Source organism: Megalobrama amblycephala, linkage group LG19, assembly GCF_018812025.1.
Source record: "Megalobrama amblycephala isolate DHTTF-2021 linkage group LG19, ASM1881202v1, whole genome shotgun sequence".
In the NCBI taxonomy this organism is placed as follows: domain Eukaryota; kingdom Metazoa; phylum Chordata; class Actinopteri; order Cypriniformes; family Xenocyprididae; genus Megalobrama; species Megalobrama amblycephala.
In genome coordinates, this window is record NC_063062.1 from 19,795,025 (window position 1) to 19,814,398 (window position 19,374).

Consider the following 19,374-nt stretch of genomic DNA (forward strand, 5'->3'; position numbering starts at 1 on the left):
ATCTCAGTGGTTGGCTCTGTTCAGGCCTCCTCCTGTGTTTCAGGCCTTCCTCCTTTTGTGCTCCCCTGAGGGATCAGGGGTTTAGCGCACAGCCGCCTTAGTGCGTTAATCAGGCACTAAGTAGATCCTAGATGAGCGGAATACACTCCCCTCGATACGAGGGTTCTTAGCACTCTAGCTGAGTTCTGCTCTCCGGGATGCCCGTCTCTGCGCACGAGTTTGAGTGCTCCTGCCTTACTGCAGTCACTCTTACCCGCTCCCTTCCATGGAGATTGCGTTTTTGGAGATTCTGTGTTCAGACAGGGATGGCTTACACTTGCCATGTCTTATGATAAGATCAGGTCAGCTTCCCTGGTGGCATTGAGGGTGACACTGTCCCCTCTAGTGGCTGGGCGGGGTCCCTTTCTTGGCTCCCTGCCCTCATTCCCTAGAAGAGACCACTCTGTCTGCGGAAGGGTGGATCTCAGAAGCTCTAACGGCCTTATCAGGCCTTCTCTCCTTCGAGGAAGGCCTCTTATAGGCTTAGCTTGGGCTGGTGGCCTTAGGGAATGCTGTCACTGACAGTCAGGTGTGACCCGAGGGGGAGTTGCGACAGTTCCTGTAGAACTGTACGGGCGTTGTCTCAGCCATTCTAATTGGCATGCACTCCCCTAAGCATGGAGGCGTGGGTATATCGTTCCCCATTGCGTCATCGAACACAGAGTAGAAGTTCCCTTCGAAAGGGAACGTCTCAGGTTACGTATGTAACCATAGTTCCCTGAGAACAGGGAACGAGACTCTGCATTTCCTTACCATGTTTGGGGCTGCCTGTGGAACAGTCCCTCAAAGACGATGAATACTGACTGCTTCCGTAGGCGCGCCTCTATACTTCCGTGTCGCGCCATTTGACTGTCGCTGGCCAATAGGATTGGAGTTTTTGGTAGTGAGGTTTTGAAACAACGGGTCACGTGGACGTTCCCCATTGCGTCATCGAACGCAGAGTCTCGTTCCCTGTTCTCAGGGAACTATGGTTACATCCGTAACCTGAGACGTTTTTTTACAGTCTGTGATCAGTAGATATATGTCATACATCTTCTATGCAACCTAACGCGTATTTCACAGAAATATTTAATTCAGAAATGTAAATCAACAGTTAATCAACAGAACCCGGCGTTATAACCTAGGCTACCTCACTAATTTGGCTCAAATCCAAAACGCCTGACATCGCTTAGAGCACCTTTAACGAGACAGTCAAGAAGGATAGATTGTGCAAGCTGCACCTTTTGTATAACGTTAGTTTATATATTTATTTATTTTTGGTTTATCGCACTATAATGTATATTGTGTCTATGTATTTGAAACATTTGAATGGACTGATAAAGAGAGCCGTAAAGTATTTTTGTTGAAGTACAATGTCGTCTTGGCCATAATAATGTACTAAATCTAACTCGTATAAATATTACAGTAGTATAGAAAAATACTATACAAGTAAAATCGAACTCCGAACCTCCTGTACCCATTCTGTGATGACAAACAACTTCCCTGTGCAAAGGATCATGGGGGCCCTAAGTGTCCATCAGTTGTACCCTTTGAAATCCTTCATTCCGAAGGGCCCTTTGAAGTGGCCAGTTTTGAGCACTTCGGTTTGGAACGACCCTTCAATATGACAGCCATGATTGTTTTCACTCCGAAGTGTCCTTTGGAGGGTGATATATCCCGTTTGGAACGCACCAACAGTCCTAAAGGTCTGTAAGAATTTTGAAAGAAATCGGCCACTAGTTGGCTCTAACGAGTTTTACGCCTCTGTAATCATGTGGTGTTTCACAAATCCACACAATATGCATATCATTTGATAGATCTCCTCATGCTGAACAACTTTGACTCAAGTACTTTTGCGAACTAGTCCTAGGTTTTTCGCCCGATCGGAACCAAACCAGTACAGGACAATTTTCTGGACTCTCTAGATTAATAATTATCAAAAAAGTTTAACTTTACCCTTTGGGTCACTATAACAGGGTCATTTAGAAAATGAGCGTGGCAAAATATACTCAAAAACCTAAAAATCCTAAAAGAAAACTCAGAGCTTAAAATTAAGTGAGCACATGCAGGATATGACTCTAAAGAAGCATGACAACTTTTATGGAGATCGGACCATAGGTGGCGCCATAACTGTTAAAAAGCTTTAAAAAACATATTTTCAATGGTAAATTGCCTGTTTTCACTTAAATTGTATATAACTTTGGGTGTGGTCGACTTATTTTCACGGGAGTCATGTCCTTAGACTCCTGGATACTTGCCGAGTCCAACAATACCAAACATGCTAGATTTCACCTTATGGTTTGTGCTACGTTGTGATTTAGTGCTTAAAAAACTTTTGCGAATATCTTCAAAACCATTAGTCTGATCGAGATGAAACCAGCGTAGGAAACATGCAAACTAAGTTGATTTACTGCATGTTCTAGCCCAAATGTCAAAATTTTGATATGAAGTGGAGAAAAATCAAATCAAAGTCTCTCATGGGTAATTGTTTGTTCTCTCATATATATATATATATATATATATATATATATATATATATATATATATATATATATATATATATATATATATATATATATATATATATATATATATATATATATATATATATATATACACACACACGTGTATTTAACTTAAAAACAAAATTAGATGTTTTCACCAAATTTGACACGCATATGTATGGATACACTCCAAGGACACCCAAAAAAAGGGGTGGAGATCGGGCAATATATGGTGCTATAACTGTCAAAAAACCTTTAAAAAACATATTTTTCCTCAGTAAATTGCCTTAAACTGTCATTTGGTGCCACCAAGTTTTTGGCAGTTTTGTCATGTAAAATCCCTTTTCAACTATATAAATCCTTATAATAACATTACAATTCACATTTTGTCAAGATTTACCACTTAATTAGATCATTTGACGAATGTTTTTGCAATAACATTACAATTACAATGAGACCTGAAAATGATGATTTTTAAAGGGGAAACCTGGAATAAGCATTTTCTTACCTATCATTGATTACAAATATCCATATCTGCAACAAAATGTGTGTGTAAGCACGTTTAATTAATGAAGTTAACATGGAAAATAAACTTAAGACAAAACAGACACTTTTAAAATGAAAGTGAGCCAATAAGAGGTCCTTGGCTACCACCTGCTGTTTAGAATAGTAAATTTGTCATACTACTCACTAATATTGTTCTATAATTCATATTTAGACTTAATAAAATCTTAATAAAATCTTATTACATTTTTTTTCAAAGTGTATCACTTCCATTTCCATTAGAGTATTGGTTTTAACAGTTGTGTCACACTGAGTAAAATGAAACCTGAAAATGATGTTTCACTGAGATTTGCAGTATTTCAAACACTGAATCTACTAGAAAATATGTGTGTGTGTCTGTGTTTATGTGTGTGTAAGCATGCTTAGTATGTATCACTTATTATTGTTTAAGCCTTTTCTTTCTCTGTGTTTGTTTTAGCATCTATCATAGCTGTTCCTCTATGATTTCAGTGGCAAATGTGCTTAAAGGCCTTAAATGCTTGAACCCCGGTATATGCTGTTTGCAGCTTTAATTATTATTGTTTTCATGCCTGTTAAATTGTCACAGATCCACGGACGCCTCTCATATGCCCTTGTGGAGAGTTCAGCAGTCTGCCAAATACCCTGAAAAAATAAGAAAACACATACAGTCAGTTCTATAACCACGAACACAACAGCAATCCATTGCAAAGTCACACTGTCACATGACAGTAACATTGAAAAACAGATTAGCAATGACAACACACTGAAACAGGCACCACTATAGAATGCTTTAACTGTAACACAGCTGTAAAATCATTTAACATTAACATCATGGCAGCACAGTTACTGTAGCATTAACCATAATCAAAATGTAACAGATTATAATATTCCTGTATTCTATTTTGGCTGGTTAAACGCATTTTACTCCAGCCAATAAAAGGTAGCCGTATATTCTGATTGAATCAAATTTGTTGCAAGCAACACATATAAATATTATATTATAACAGATGTTCTGCCAGTGAACAATTTGAGGGCTCCTTAAGTCAATAGTCCTGCATCACTCATGTGCTAATGGATTGCTTTCTCCAGATCATATAGATCACCTTGGAGTCATCTGATTCTTGTTGCCTGTAAAAGATTCAGAAAATTGAGGAAAAACTGCAGAAATATTTGTTACTGTGGAAAAAACAGCACTCACAGACAACCCTGATTTGGGTTTGATGTGGTATTTGCATGCTGGTTTTGACTTTGTTCCCCTCCCTGAAATTTGTTGCACTAAAAACTGGCGGCCCGTGTAACCCCAGTCTCCGTCCTCCTCTTTTCCTGGCGGTGCGGCTAAATTTGGTTAGATACGTGGCAGCAGTGGCGCCTGCTGTACGACTATACGTACAATGCACTCTCCTCCGAGTGACCTGAGAAACATTTTCCATGCGAATATTTCAGCAGTTATTTGTCACGTCTGGTGTTTCTGTTTCCCGTGACCTAGTTTTCCCTGATTAGTCTGATTAGTTCATTTGATCCACCTGTGTCTTTTCACCTTGTTTAGTTCCCTTTGTTGTTCTCTTGTATATATACCCAGTGTTCTCCTTCACTCCTTGTCCATTCTCGTTTATGTGTACATGCTGTCATACCTTTTGGAATCTCCTGTGTTTTATTAAAGTAGTGCTCATATTGTTATCTTCATCTCTGTCGTGCTTTGATACACAGCTACCGTAACAGAAGAATGGACAAAAACAGGATTTTTTTGCTGCGTTTTTACCCTGGTTTTTGTTTCCTTTTTTCCCTCATGGCTCTACCCGGTGTCCAGCTCCTCTGTCTGGAGCAGGGAGACCGCTCGCTGGAACTACACACCAGTGACTTTCTCCAGCTTGCGTGCCAGACTAACTTCCCGGACCGCTCGCTCTGTGTATTTTATCACGCTGGCCTGAGCGAGCGGTCCAAGGTACGCATTCCAGCAGGCGATCCAACGGAGGACTTTGCCGCATATGTGGAGTGGGTGCTGGAGAACAACAACTCTCCATTCAACATCTGCCCTGCTGAGGATGACACCAGCACCGCTCCACATCCAGAGACCAGCCACCCACCATCGACTACGTGCACGATGGAGAGACGAGAGCCCACCGCAGACTGTGGAGTTCTACCTGCTAAAACGAATGAGACCGAACCTGAGAGGACGGAAGGAGTCTTCGCCCCGGGGTGTGAACCGCAAGGTGTGTCTGACCAGGTGCGTGAGCCCGTTACATCGTGTGCTGCCGAGGGAGTGTTAGTGGAGTTCGAGGGCTGGGAGGAAGGCCTTGCCCACAACCTCACCGCGGTGGATGGGATTGCTATGGCCACTGGAACTTTTTTGGATTTATTAGAGGTGTTTGAGGATGTTAATTCCCTTTGTCTTCTTTTCTTCGCTGTTTCCGTCCAGCCCTGAACTGCCTGTTTCCCCGCTGGTTCCGTCCAGCCCTGAACTGCCCGTTTCCCCGCTGGTCCCATCCAGCCCTGTGTCTTCTGTGTTGCCTCCCAGCTTCCCTCTCCCGCCTCCTCATATTGCCTGCTCATCATTTTGGCCTCCTCTGGTACCCTTCAGCCCCTCTTCAGCTGCATCACTCAAGTGTATGGACCCGATTGGAAGCTTCAGGCCACCAGCGCCATCTAGGCCAGATGATCTCCTGGCTCCGCCTCCAGCCTTCGACCTCAACTCTCCACCGCGGCCTGTCGACGCGTCGCCTCCGCCGTGGCTCCTCCCTCCCTCGGCTCCACCGGAAAACCCTCAGCCTCAAGACTCCACCGGGCTCCCTCATCCCACAGGCTCCGACTTGGTCAGTCGTCGTCCAGCTGGCACCTTCGGTTTCACCTGGCTCCTCCTTCCCCCCGTCTCCTCCTTTGTCCTCTGTTGCACCGCCTCCGTCTCAGTCTTCAGGTTCCTGGACTCCACCTCGAATGCTCGTCGTCCCGGCTCCATCTCGGTCTCCAGATCCAGCAGTGTCGGTTGGGCTCTCCGGCTTGCCAGCTCCACCTGGATCTCCATCGTCAGTGGCGTCTCCATCGGCCGTCCCCAGGGTGGCACCACTCAACTCTCCACTATGGCGTTTCCCATTCTCGACTCCACCCTGGGGCCTCATCATGGTTGGTCTTTGGACCAACATCTGGCCCCTCCTGCTCCTGGCCCCTCCTGCTCCTGCTCCCTAGTGCTAGACTATTTTTGTTGTTTTCTGTAGACTTTTGTTTTGCTCCTCCGCCCTTCGCCCTCCTCCAGAGCCCCCGCCCCCCCCTCCTTAGTTGGACACTGTACGGCACGAGGACGCGCCTTCCCGCGAGGGGGGCGATATGTCACATGTCTGGTGTTTGTTTCCCCTGTGACCTAGTTTTCCCCAGTCTGATAAGTTCATTTGATCCACCTGTGTCTAGTTAATTATCTTATCACCTTGTTTAGTTCCCTTTGTTGTTCTCTTGTGTATATATACCCAGTGTTCTCCTTCACTCCTTGTCCATTCTCATTTATGTGTACATGCTGTCATACCTTTTGGAATCTCCTGTGTTTTATTAAAGTATTGCTCATATCGTTATCTTCATCTCTGTTGTGCTTTGATATACAGCTACAGTAACATTATTATGTGTTTTCAGTATTTCTGTCAACTGAACCAGTGATACCTATCATTCGTGAATTAATTATTCTTTTGTCTTGATTATTTCTATTCTGTGAATTGGCCAAACGCACTTTACTATAGATCTGAAACGATTTGGATTCGTTCGGACCGCTCTGTCACTGAATCATCTGTATTTGCTTCTCGGTCAATAACAAATATAGAACAAGGTGTTTCAGGTGTTTCACTAGTTTACTTTGAACTATGCAGCACGACCTAGTGGAAAACGGAGCGAAAGCTTAAAGGGTTAGTTCACCCAAAAATGAAAATTCTGTCATTTATTACTTACCCTCATGCCGTTCCACACCCGTAAGACCTTCGTTAATCTTCGGAACACAAATTAAGATATTTTAGTTGCAATCCGATGGCTCTGTGAGGCCTGCATAGGGAGCAATGACATTTCCTCTCTCAAGATCCATAAAGGTACTAAAAACATATTTAAATCAGTTCATGGAGTACAGTGGTTCAATATTGTTCAATATTAATATGTTTTTGAAAGAAGTCTCTTATGTTCAAAAAGGCATTTATTTGACACAAAAATACAGCAAAAAACAGAAATACTGTGAAATATTATTCCAATTTTCTACATAAATATGTTTTAATTAAAATGTAATTTATTCCTGTGATGCAAAGCTGAATTTTTAGCATGGTACTCCAGTCTTCAGGGTCACATTTTGTAAGAAAAATGTACAAAAAGTAGTTTGTGATATGTGAAATGATAAAAAATACATATTGATACAATTAAGACAAAAAGTATACACATTGTGGTTGTGACATGTCACTGTAACATGTCCATTAATGTGCTGAACTACACCTGTGTGAATTTGATGAGAACAGATTTCATACATTAAAACTAAAATTCACCTTGGGACCAGTTACTGTCACAGACACGCCAGGCTCCAGCATCCACCAATCACAGCGCACACCTTCCCCCGAGTATTAATCACCACCGCCTGCATCTCATCAGCGCACTCATCACTAGCACTACTTCACCAGACACTCACACACACAGTCACATTGTCCGGTCTCGTTTGCATCAAGGAACTTACCTCCATGCTTACCTTAAAGACTCCCATCGCTACTTACCTGTCTCCTGTGTCTCCGTACTACCTCCTGTGCTCCAAGTCTGTGTGTGAGTGTCTTCCGCCAGCATTGTCTCCAGTCTGTTACCGCTACCAACCTGCAAACCACAAAGGACAGTATTATCATCCATTCATTCCTCATTCACTTCTACAACCACTATCTACTCACCTGTTGTCACTGTAACCTCTGCTTGTCTAATAAACAACCATTCCTGTTATCTTCTGTCTCCGACTGGTATATATTGTAACAGTTAGATGTCTAGCGATTTAAAAATATATATTTTTTTGCATATTTTTAGCTTTACATAAGTGTCAAAACAAGTGCTGTCAAATCGATTAATCACGATTAATTGCATCTAACATAAATGTCTGTAAATATATAATGTGTATATATTAGACATACATACATACATACATAGTACATACACACACACACACACACATATATGTGTGTGTGTGTGTGTGTGTGTATATATATATATATATATATATATATATATATATATATATATATGTACATTAAAATTATGTGACTAAAATATATTAAAATGTAACAAATGTGTATATTTTTTTATTCTGGCATGATTTTATAACATCATATATCAACAGTGTAAAATGGTATTAAAATTATGTGTAGAAGTCATTGCCTTGTTATTAGAAAGAATGTCCGGAAAAATTAATTTCATTGATGCCATTCAGGGACCATATAAAGGGACCATTTTGGATCAAGTCATGTGGTCAGTATCATGTGACAGGATGTGCCATCATTCTGACACCTGCAGAGGACCACATGGTCGTGAAGTAAAGTAACTAAATCTCTTTTAACGATTTAAAAAAGTCATGTTTTCACTTGCTCATATGTTACACATGTAGAAAGGAGCAGGCGTTGTTTCTAGTGCAACACATTTAATATTCTTGTTTTAAATTCAAATCTGCAAGGAAAGAAATAACAAGATAAAGTCAACCACATATGGAGCGTATCAAATCTGTGTGTTAGCTATCTGCTCGTCTCATGTTAACTGCTGTATTAAACTATCATTAACTTAGTATAACATTCTCTAAATGCTCTAACATTCCCTGTTATTCACAAACAGATGTAAACATATTCACTTGCAAATACAGTTGCATATCAAACATATGAACACAAGACTTGCTGAATAACAAAAAATATATATAAACACTGTCAAACTTAATTTGAACTTCTACATTATATTCTATCTGTTTAACCACCTCCCAGAGTACATACATTCTCTGTCCCAGCATTACTGATTTACTCTAATTAAACAATGACACTTTAATGTTTTCTTATGTCACGTTTTATGACTGTCTGGGTTCACAGGCGTGCATTCCACCTCGTTTGAGTTATTGGTATCCCTAAACCACAGCGGCAGACAATTTACATAAGATGGCGGACACCAACGAACACCATGTGCGCCACTGAGCTCCCGTTACAAATTAAATGATCCATTTAACCATAAAAATAATCTTAAAATAATTCCTTTAAACTACATATTGTCACTTTGGTGTACAATAATGATCTTAGTTTAATACAAACACCACAGTTGTCTCGCGTTCTATCTACGATTAATTACAATATGATTGTGGTGCTCAAACCTACACAAACTACCAAAACTACAATGAAAACTATTCGTGGACCTCCTTAAATGAAATATACTAAGTTATTCTTACCTGCAAGGAAAGAAATAACAAAATAAAGTCAACCACATATGGAGCGTATCAAATCTGTGTGTTAGCTATCTGCTCGTCTCATGTTAACTGCTGTATTAACGCGTTCTCTAGCAGAGCATGGCGAGGGCTCCCCCTTGTGGTTTGGATAGTTTACGCCACTGTTTACACATTAAAAGATATAACCTCCCTGCAGATAGTATCAACGTATATATATATTAAATAAAAGGAGCCAAAAACAGAGTTCAAACATATATATAAAACTCAACTCAAATTTTAAATGGGGGGGGTCTTCCGTTTAAGTCTTTTCTTTACAGTAGTGCCACACATACACATGTCCCGAAACATCAGATCATTCGGTACAACCGCTATAAAACATGGAAAATGTTGTAATATTTTAAAAACTTGTACTAAATATAAAATGTTTGATTGTCCTTTTGCTAGCTAGCTAGATATCAGCCTGTTAGCATTTTTTGAAAATATCGTCATTCGGTATAACCAAAAGTGTCATTCGGTAAATCCGAAATTTTGGTTAAACCGACTTTTTTGGTGACAAATTTTGTGCATCTTGTAAAAAATGACAAAAGCAGTATTAATTGATTATGAAAACCACATAATCTCATTGTTAACACTCAATAAAACTTCAAAATTAATTATATATCCATTATGTTTTTTACACTTTTAAAAACCTTATTCATCAATGGCCCATATAGTGTAAATTCAGGTTGATTGGGACACTTTTTGCCATTGAGATGACTGGGAAAAAGTGTCCCAGTCAACCTGAATTAACTCCAATATATATACAAACTTTTATGTTAGATACGATTAATCAATTTGACAGCTCTAGCCAAAACACTTTTTAGGGACACTACCATGTAGCTAACATATGTGTTTGTGTCAATAAACTTACATTGAACTTGCTAGCCTTATTTCCTGCAGTGCTGGAGAACGTAACCTGCAGATCGTGTGGGAGGTCTAGAGTCAGGATTCGTCCACCTTCTTTCAGTTTGAGCACCACAGCCTCGTTGCATTCCAAAAACATCACCACCTGTCTGGGCTCCACACTCAGAGCCATCCTCACCCAACCACCGGCTATTAACGGATTCCCACCCGGCAGCTTAATCACTTCCGGCTGGCCATTCGCTGACCTGAACTCCAACTGCAGCCAGTTTTCTTTGGTGTTGGAGACAAGCTCCAGCAGGGGGCGTCCGTCATGCTGCAGGTGGGCAGGGGAGATGAAGGAGATGAGAGTGGCCTCCGAGCCTTTGGTTTGCCGTCCCACTAGGTGCAAACCCAAGACACCCTGTGAGGTGCTAAAGAGGTAGTCAGATAAGTCCTGGGGTAGCGTGAGATGAGGCGTGCGGGAACGGAAACGCCAGGCCGGCATCTCTGGGTCACGACCTTTGGCCTTAGATACCAACCGTTGAGAGTGAGTGACATTTTGAGCCTTCAAGAGGTTGATTACTAATGGAGGAAATTAATGACATGAAGAATGACATTAGCAATGACATTTTTACATTAAAGGATTCGTCCACTTTTAAATAAAATTTTCCCGATAATTTACTCACCCCCATGTCATCCAAGATGTTCATGTCTTTCTTTTGTCAGTTGAAAAGAAATTAAGGTTTTTAAAGAAAACATTCCAGGATTATTGTCCTTATAGTGGACTTCAATGGCCTCCAAACGGTTGATGGCAGGGCTCTGAACCAGTTCAAGGAACGAAAACGAAAACCGGAAATAAACTAAATCAAATTTAATCTTTCTGAACAGAAACGCTAATTTGAAATGGCCATTAACCGGTTAATAACATTATTTTATCGTTCCGTTTTAATATTTTGATTTGGCAGTCAACCAATCATGAATTCAAATAGTACAGCCTATGCAAATGTGACGCTGACGCATCCGACGTGAGTGAAATGCCCGCGCGCAGGCTCTACAGTGAGTGAAATGCCCGCGCTCATGCTCTAAAGTGAAATTCCCACGCTGACTCGCTCAGCCCAGCTGTCAAGTCATCATAGGTTAGGTAAGTCACAATGGCAATGCCCTGACATTAGTTTTTCCAATGATATATGTAACCAACCGTCAAGTATTAGGCCTACATTTAAGTGAAAATGAATGTCAAGTAATATGCAGCTTGTTGTGCGTTTTGAAACCAGCGAAAATTGCAAGATAGTACAATTTTCAACGTCACATCACGCATCTGCAGCTTCTCTGAACGGAGAAAACTAGGCCTACCTACATAACACATATAAAATAAAAGGGAATATTTAGGCCTATAGGCTACGCGAAATATTTCATTTAAATAATTAGGTCTACAGATTAACAAAACGAAAGTGGTTATTTGTGGCGCACTCCAAAGATCTAGAAAAGTAAACAGACATTCTGCTTGTTTTCGTTATTTGTGTCTTTTGTAAGTGTATGAATTATGTCTTGCTTTTACCTCTATGACCATAAATTACGGACACAGTTTACTGTCTTATAGAAGGAAAACGTACTCGGTTACTAACGTAACCTCGGTTCCCTGAGATATGGAACGAGTACTGCGTATGGGGGAAAAGTCTCCCTTTTTCCTACTGAAGCCTTTTCAATAACACAGTGTAACTGCATCGTCATTGGTTCACTCATAGACAGGTTGTTGAACCAATGACGCCGCGGCTTAGCTGCGCGGCCTATGGCGTCAGAGCGTGCAAACTTTCCCGCCGAAAGGGGCAGGGTAAAGTGCTATATAAGCGAGCGTTTCGCCATTGGCCATCAGGCCATATCGACTGAAGCGATGACACTGAGCCGCAGCCTTGTGGCACGGCAAGTAACGCAGTACTCGTTCCGTATCTCAGGGAACCGAGGTTACATTAGTAACCGAGTACGTTCCCTTTCGATACTTCACTCGTACTGCGTATGGGGGAATGAATTCAACCGCGCCGTGCCACGGCTGGGGAACGTCAGAACTTGACCGGGCGCCGCAAGGGGGACCAAAGGACAAGTGAAGGCCGAAGCCGCCGTTACCCTGTTGTGCAAAAAGCGGAACACCTAAGGGCCGCGGATTTACACTGAAAGGACCCGAGCTTGTAAGGTCGGAACGTCCAACTGGTAGAATCTGACAAAAGTGGACGGCGAAGACCAGCCGGCCGCCTCACAGATGTCTTTGATTGAGACTCCACTGGACCAGGCCCACGAAGAAGCCTGGAGTAAGAGGAGTAAGAGAGAGCTATAGCGTGAACAATCCATCCAGACGCTGTTTTGAGACCGGAGATCCTTTGGTGTGGCCACCAAAACAGACGAATAGCTGATCAGACTGCCGGAAAGGCTGTGATCGCTCCATGTAGACGCATAAAGCCCTGACGGGGCATAATAATTCCAGCTGTAGCTCGTCCGATGAATGGGGAAGCGCAGAGAGTGAAATAACTTGTGCTCTGAACGGCGTTGAGAGCACCTTGGGAACGTAGCCAGCCCTTGGTTTCAGAACGACCATAGAGTCATTTGGCCCGAATTCAAGGCATGCAGGGCTCACAGAGAGAGCCTGCAAATTGCCAACACGCTTAACCGACGCTAATGCAAGTAGCAAGGCGGTTTTGAGCATTAAGGGCCTGAGGCCTGCTAGACGCAGTGGCTCAAAAGGAGGACCTTTAAGAGCTCTGAGGACCAAGGAAAGGTCCCGGGGGGAACGGTGAGGGGTCAAGGAGGATGCAATCTCCTGGAGCCCCTCAAAAACTTTATAACCAAATCGTTCCACCCTACTGATTGTCCAGCGATAGGCGAGTGAAATGCTGCAATGGCCGCTACGTAAACCTTAAGCGTGAAGGGGGCTCGCCCCAATTCCAAACGCTCCTGGAGGAAAGTTAGTATAGAAGATACATCACATTCCTCCGGGTCTATGTTGCGTGTGGAACACCAGCTAACAAAGACCGACCACTTCTGGGCGTAGAGGCATCTCGTGGACGGGGCTCTCGCCTGGGAAATGGTATCTAACACGTTCCTTAGGAGGTTAGACAGCTCCTGTCGAGGATCCACAGATGTAGAGCCCAAAGCTTCGGCTGCGGGTGCCAGATTGTTCTGTTCGCCTGAGAGAGGAGGTCTCGTCTCAGGGGGATCGACCATGGGGCTTTCATGGAAAGCCTGAACAGCTCCGAGGTCCAAATCTGACTCCTCTAGAGTGGGGCCACTAACAGAACTTTGTGCTGGTCCTCTTTGATTCACCTGATAACCTGAGGGATCAGGGCGATCGGAGGAAAGGCATAAAGAAGGGTATTGGGCCAGGTGTGGGCCAATGCGTCGTCCTCCTTCGAATAATAAGTTGGGCAATGAGAGGTGTCTTCTGAGGCGAAGAGGTCCACCTCTGCTCTCCCGAAGAACTCCCATATAGTGAGAACCATCTGAGGGTGGAGCATCAACCCGTCTGAGGGGACGTTGTTCCGAGACAGCATATCTGCTCCCAGATTGTTCTTTCCGGGTATATGAGTTGCTCTGAGCGACTGAACCCTTGGGGAAGGCCATTCCAGGAGGCGCTTCGCCAGAGCGCATAAGCGGCTGGACGAAAGACCCCCCTGGCGATTTATGTAGGAGACCACTGTCATACTGTCCAACTGGACTAAGACGTGGCGATCCGTCAGATAAGCCTGGAAGGCATGGAGGGCTCGTGTCACTGCCAGCATTTCGAGGCAGTTGATATGTAGGTGGCTTTCCTCGTGAGTCCACGAGCCGAAGACCGGATTGCCCTCGCACAGAGAGCCCCAACCCGAGTTGGACGCGTCTGTCAAAAGTACCGTTCTTCGTGACACCGCCTGTAGGGGTACTCCAAGAGTGAACCAAGTGGGGTTCATCCAAGGCTTCAGGGCTGCCAGACAGGCCTGATTGAACTTGAGACGCAGGCGTCCGTGACGCCAAGCGTAGTGAGGGACCCGAACTTTCAACCAATACTGCAGAGGCCGCATGCGAAGCAGGCCAAGCTGGAGAACTGGGGAGGCGGAAGCCATGAGCCCTAGCAACCTCTGGAACAGCTTCAGAGGGAGGTAGGCCTTGTTCTTGACGTTCTGGCGATACTACTGCCATCATACGGACAGAGTCGAAGACTGCACCCAGGAACGAGATACGTTGAGTGGGAAGCAGTGAGCTCTTGGCTGGGTTGACCCTGAGACCCAGGCACTGTAGGTGGCTGAGAAGCACGGATCTGTGGTACTCCAGTTCTGTACGCGAGCTGGCCAGGATGTAGCGGCTGTAGAAGCCCGACTCGCTCTCTGGGAAGGGAAATATTTCTATAGCCCCTTTTCTCAACAGAGCTAGAACCTCGGTTCGGAGAACATGCGCGTCGTCCGCTCGCACCGAAGTCTGAATGACCCTGCCAAACCGCGGAGGTCTTCTGGCAAACTGGAGCGAGTAGCCCTGGCTTATGACCCTTAGGATCCAGCTCGACATGCCGGGGATGGCTTTCCAAGCCTCGGCCCGGGTGGCGAGAGGGAGAATAATATCGGATGACGGCCTGCTTAAGAGGGGGTCGAACACCGAGGTGGGAGGAAGAGGAAATTTGCTCTTTTGTGGAGTGTTTAAAAAATGGGTCACCGTGGGCCCTGTTACAGCAGGCTGTGTTTCTCCCATGCCCAGAGATAAACGAGGCGGAGGGGGGTTTGTACGAGAGAGCTTTTGGGGCGGTCCGGCCGCGGCGAGACGTGCACCAATCCTCTTCCTTCTCAGATCAGGAGGACTTCAGAGTCGCCGGGTCCAGCGCAATCCTGGGCCGGGGTCCCTGGCGTCTGGGGAAGGACGAGCGCTTGGAAGGGCACGGGCGCTGGCGGTGCTCTTTGGGCGGCGCTGCTTGTGAAGTAGAGGGGGCAGGCTTGGTCTGCTGAGCCGGCGCAGGCCTGGGGCGGCTGGAAGCAGACGCAGAGCTTGAGCGTTTCGGCAGAAAGTGTCTCATCGCCTGAGAAGACTTCTGAGCTGCGGTAAAACGCTCCGTGAAACCCTCCACCGCTGGTCCAAAGAGTCCTGACAGGGACACGGGGGCATCCAGGAAAGCCGTCTTGTCCTGATCTTTAATTTCTGTCAGGTTGAGCCATAAGTGGCTTTCCAGCACTACCAGACTGGCCATTGACCTGCCAATGGCCTGGGCCGTGGCCTTCGTGGCCCGCAGGGCTAAGTCAGTGGCGCTGCAGAGGTCACTGAAAGCAGGTGCGTCGATGCCAGACTCATCCAGGGAGCGGAGGAGTTTGGCCTGGAACACCTGGAAGATGGCCATTGAATGCAGTCCTGAGGCGGCTTGGCCCGTGGAGGCATAAGCTCTTCCTGCCAGGGTGGAGGTGGTCCTGCAGGGTTTGGACGGGAGGGCTCTTTTGGTCTTCCATCCCACAGCTGCGGGAGGGCAGAGATGAGCAGCCACTGCTTCGTCCAGGGGTGGTAGATGCTCGTAGCCCTTTTCCTCCGAGCCGTCCACAGTGGTGAGGGCTGAGCGGTGGGTAGTATGCAGGCGGGCAGAGTAGGGGGCGCGCCACAACTTTGTCAGCTCCTCATGGACTTCTGGGAAGAACAGGGCAGAGCGCTGGTGAGGGGTATGGCGACGGCCTGGGAGAAACCACTCGTCCAAGCGGCTCCGCGATGGCTCCTCTGGTGGGGCCCAGTCGAGGTCCAGATCCTCGACGGCTTTCGACAGGACGCGAACGGCGGGGTCGTTCTTATATAGAATATAAGTGCTTATATAGCACTTTACCCCGCCCCTTTCGGCGGGAAAGTTTGCGCGCTCTGTCGCCATAGGCCGCGCAGCTAAGCCGCGCCGTCATTGGTTCATCAACCGGTCTATGAGTGAACCAATGACGATGCAGTTACACTGCGTTATTGAAAAGGCTTCAGTAGCGGGGAAAAAGGGAGACTTTTCCCCCATACGCAGTACGAGTGAAGTATCGAAAGGGAACAAATCCAGTGGTCGCGCCGGCGCCTCACGCGCGTGCACACTAATTCTTGCATTGCTTACTTGATATCGCAGCCTGTTAAATATTAAAATAAAATACAACCAACCAAACGTTACACTGCTCAATTTAATTCTGTAATACAATCTGCCGTTTACCACCCGTGACCACCACCTCACTGTGCTGTTATGTGTGAATTATTATGTTTTACATCGATAATGCGAGTGAAGTACAAAGCTCATATAATAAATAATAGTTTAGCATTCGTCTCGAAAATGAAAACAGTTGGATTCGTGCCGAATGAGAAAGGTAGGCTACAGATTCAATTTAAATTAATTCGTTTTGCATCTTATCTTATTTCCAATAAATAAACCCGTTTCTCGCCTTGAATATCAATAGAAGCTGGAATGGCATTAAAAAATAAAATATTTTTTTTTTATTCGTTTTGGCTTGACGTTTATATAGCCTTAATAGTCCAACTGTTAATTTTAGAGGTTTTGTTTTGGAGGACATAAATAATATAGGGCAGTTTTGTTCATAATTTATGTTTACAAACATTATAAACAAAGATATGCATGTAATAATGTAATGTAATAATAAAATGCGACGTATAGGCCTATGCAACTTTTTTCCTCCCAGGAATAGCGTCGGTATTTTTAACCATGCAGCAAACATTAAAATATCTTGAAAAAAATACTTTAATTTATAAACCATAGTTTTTCCTTTTTTCCTATTCTACTTAAGAAAAAAAACGAAACTGGCGCCGCGTTCGTTCTGTAAGCAGAATAGGAAAGGCGTAGGACATACAGCATAAGCTTTTTGAAGAATGCAGAAAGCAGAAGTACGTGCAAGGCGATATTCTGTGTTTATAAAGCATATACAGTTGTATTTTTTTCGAAAATGACCGATCATTTCGCTAGATAAGACCCTTATTCCTCGTCTGGTATCGTTTAAAGCCCTTTGAAGCTGCACTGAAACTGTAATTTTGACCTTCAACCGTCTGGAGGCCATTGAAGTCCACTATAAGGAGATTAATCCTGGAATGTTTTCATCAAAAACTTTAATTTCTTTTCGACTGACGAAAGAAAGACATGAACATTTTGGATGACATGGGGGTGAGTAAATTATCAGGAAAATTTTATTTAAAAGTGGACTAATCCTTAAAAAAGCCACATGCTTTATGCTTGGCAATTATTCAGAACCATTATATATAACAATGTATATTCTGGTAATACTACAGTATATGATAGAGTACCATAACTGTACCATGGTACCTACATAGTACTTGTTCTTGTTCTCACAGTCCTGAAAATATCTGATGTTAAATTTACAACCAGTCAATTTATTTTGTTTTTTAAAGTCTTTTATGCTCACCAAGGCTGCATTTTTTTTATTAAAAATACAGTAAAAACAGTGATACTGTGAAATATTATTTAAATTAAAAATAACTTTTCTATTTGAATATATTTTAAAATGTAATTTATTTCTGTGAAGACAGCTGAATTTTCAGCAGTGTTTAGTCACATGATCCTTCAGAAATCATAGTGTATGCTAATAAATATTATAAGTATTAATATTGTAATATTGTAATAAATTACATTTAGGAAACTGTTATTTTAAATTGTGATAATATTTCACAAAATTACAGTTTTTAAAAGTAAAATAAATGCAGTCTTGATGACCATAAGAGAGAAAAATCTAAATTATTATTATTAAAAAAAAAAAAAAAAAAAAACTTTTAACCAGTAGTGTATCTATATCATACAGATGAAACGGTAAACATTGAAATGATTTTTGACAGTTAATAAGTATAGTGAGGTGTGGGGGAAAAAACCCTGCGGAGCACTGATGGCAAATGAGGAAAATGCTCTTAATGACTTCCTTTTCATTGTTAGATCTTTACTGTTCCAAACTTCCCTCAGGACAAAGCAGCTCTACACACACACAAACACACTGTCTCAATCCATATCTCAGGTGTTTCTGTATGACTGAAAAGATAGCAGACAGGAACTTAAAAGGGCAGACAGAGATAGAGAGACGAGGAAGAAGACATAGTTTGTATGAAGTGATGAAGTTCTTTTGAAAATTAAAAAAAAAAAAAAAACACAACAACAATAGACAAACAAAAAGAATCTCAGCAGGCAAGCAGAAACATACCTGCACTGGGCAGAAATCAGAAACCGTCAGATAAATAGAGGTTAACAGAGACAGAGATAACAGAGAGAGTGTCTGAATAATTTTTGTTTCCATTTTTTTATCAATTTTACTGGTAATCCACTGTATGAAGAATTTTTGGGTATAATATGTCACAGTTTACTTTATTTTGCTATCCTCACTTACATAAATGAACTATAGTGTCCTGCACCCACTAGTTAAATATATCAAAAATATCAAAAATGTCTGAATAATTTTTTATTTGACTTATTTTGTGTCTTTCTCTTGGCATGTCCTGCACTGGATTATAGCGTGGACGTGTCAATAGAAAGACACACTCACTCACTCATCCATCACTGATTCCTCTAATCCATCAGTGTTGCAATATAGCGGCAGCACAGATCAATGATAACAATGTTTCACGTGTTTGATTGACAGCTGCTCTCACCGGTCTCAGTGCCTCGCGGGTGATTCGCGTCCTGATGAGTTTGAACACAGTCACAAACATTCCAAAGGATAATCAAACTCCAGACAAGATATCCAACTACAGACTTCAGCCGCATTCTCACAGCCGGAGTTGTCACAAAGTCCTCAGGAGGAAAAATACAGTTTTCCTTAAAACTGAAGGAAAAAATGATTATAAATATCAAAATACATTAAAAGCTTTTTTTAAAATATGTAAAGGCCTATATATATATATATATATATATATATATATATATGACAGCGACCCTCAGACTGGAAACATCTGGACTTGTTTTCGGCTGTTTAGCTGGGGGGTTCAGCTGCTTTCTTGTCGCCTCCAAACAAAACAAGGTAAAGCTTCGTTCTTTTCCCTTCTCCGCGATTGAAATATTGGCTGTAAATGTGACAGCCGCTG

At 43.2% G+C, this 19,374-nt stretch overlaps 1 protein-coding gene across 7 annotated transcripts in view; it reads right to left on the reverse strand.

The window, feature by feature from the left end:
- LOC125253858 (kielin cysteine rich BMP regulator) overlaps window positions 1-19,115 on the reverse strand; it is a 98,301-nt gene extending 79,186 nt beyond the window's left edge. For 3 of the 7 annotated variants that reach the window (XM_048168067.1, XM_048168068.1, XM_048168066.1), the window contains exons 1-3: window positions 18,943-19,115; window positions 10,361-10,914; window positions 3,617-3,689 (exon numbers count right to left, since the gene is read on the reverse strand). In XM_048168067.1, coding sequence (XP_048024024.1) covers window positions 3,617-3,689; window positions 10,361-10,914; window positions 18,943-19,057 — 742 coding nt within the window. In that variant the 5' untranslated portion in view covers window positions 19,058-19,115. Of the gene's footprint in view, window positions 1-3,616; window positions 3,690-6,971; window positions 7,009-7,546; window positions 8,178-10,360; window positions 10,915-18,942 lie in introns of those variants that run through there. The other 4 variants (XM_048168070.1, XM_048168069.1, XM_048168071.1 and 1 more) reach the window with 3 other exon arrangements.
- Between the last annotated feature and the right edge of the window lie 259 nt (window positions 19,116-19,374).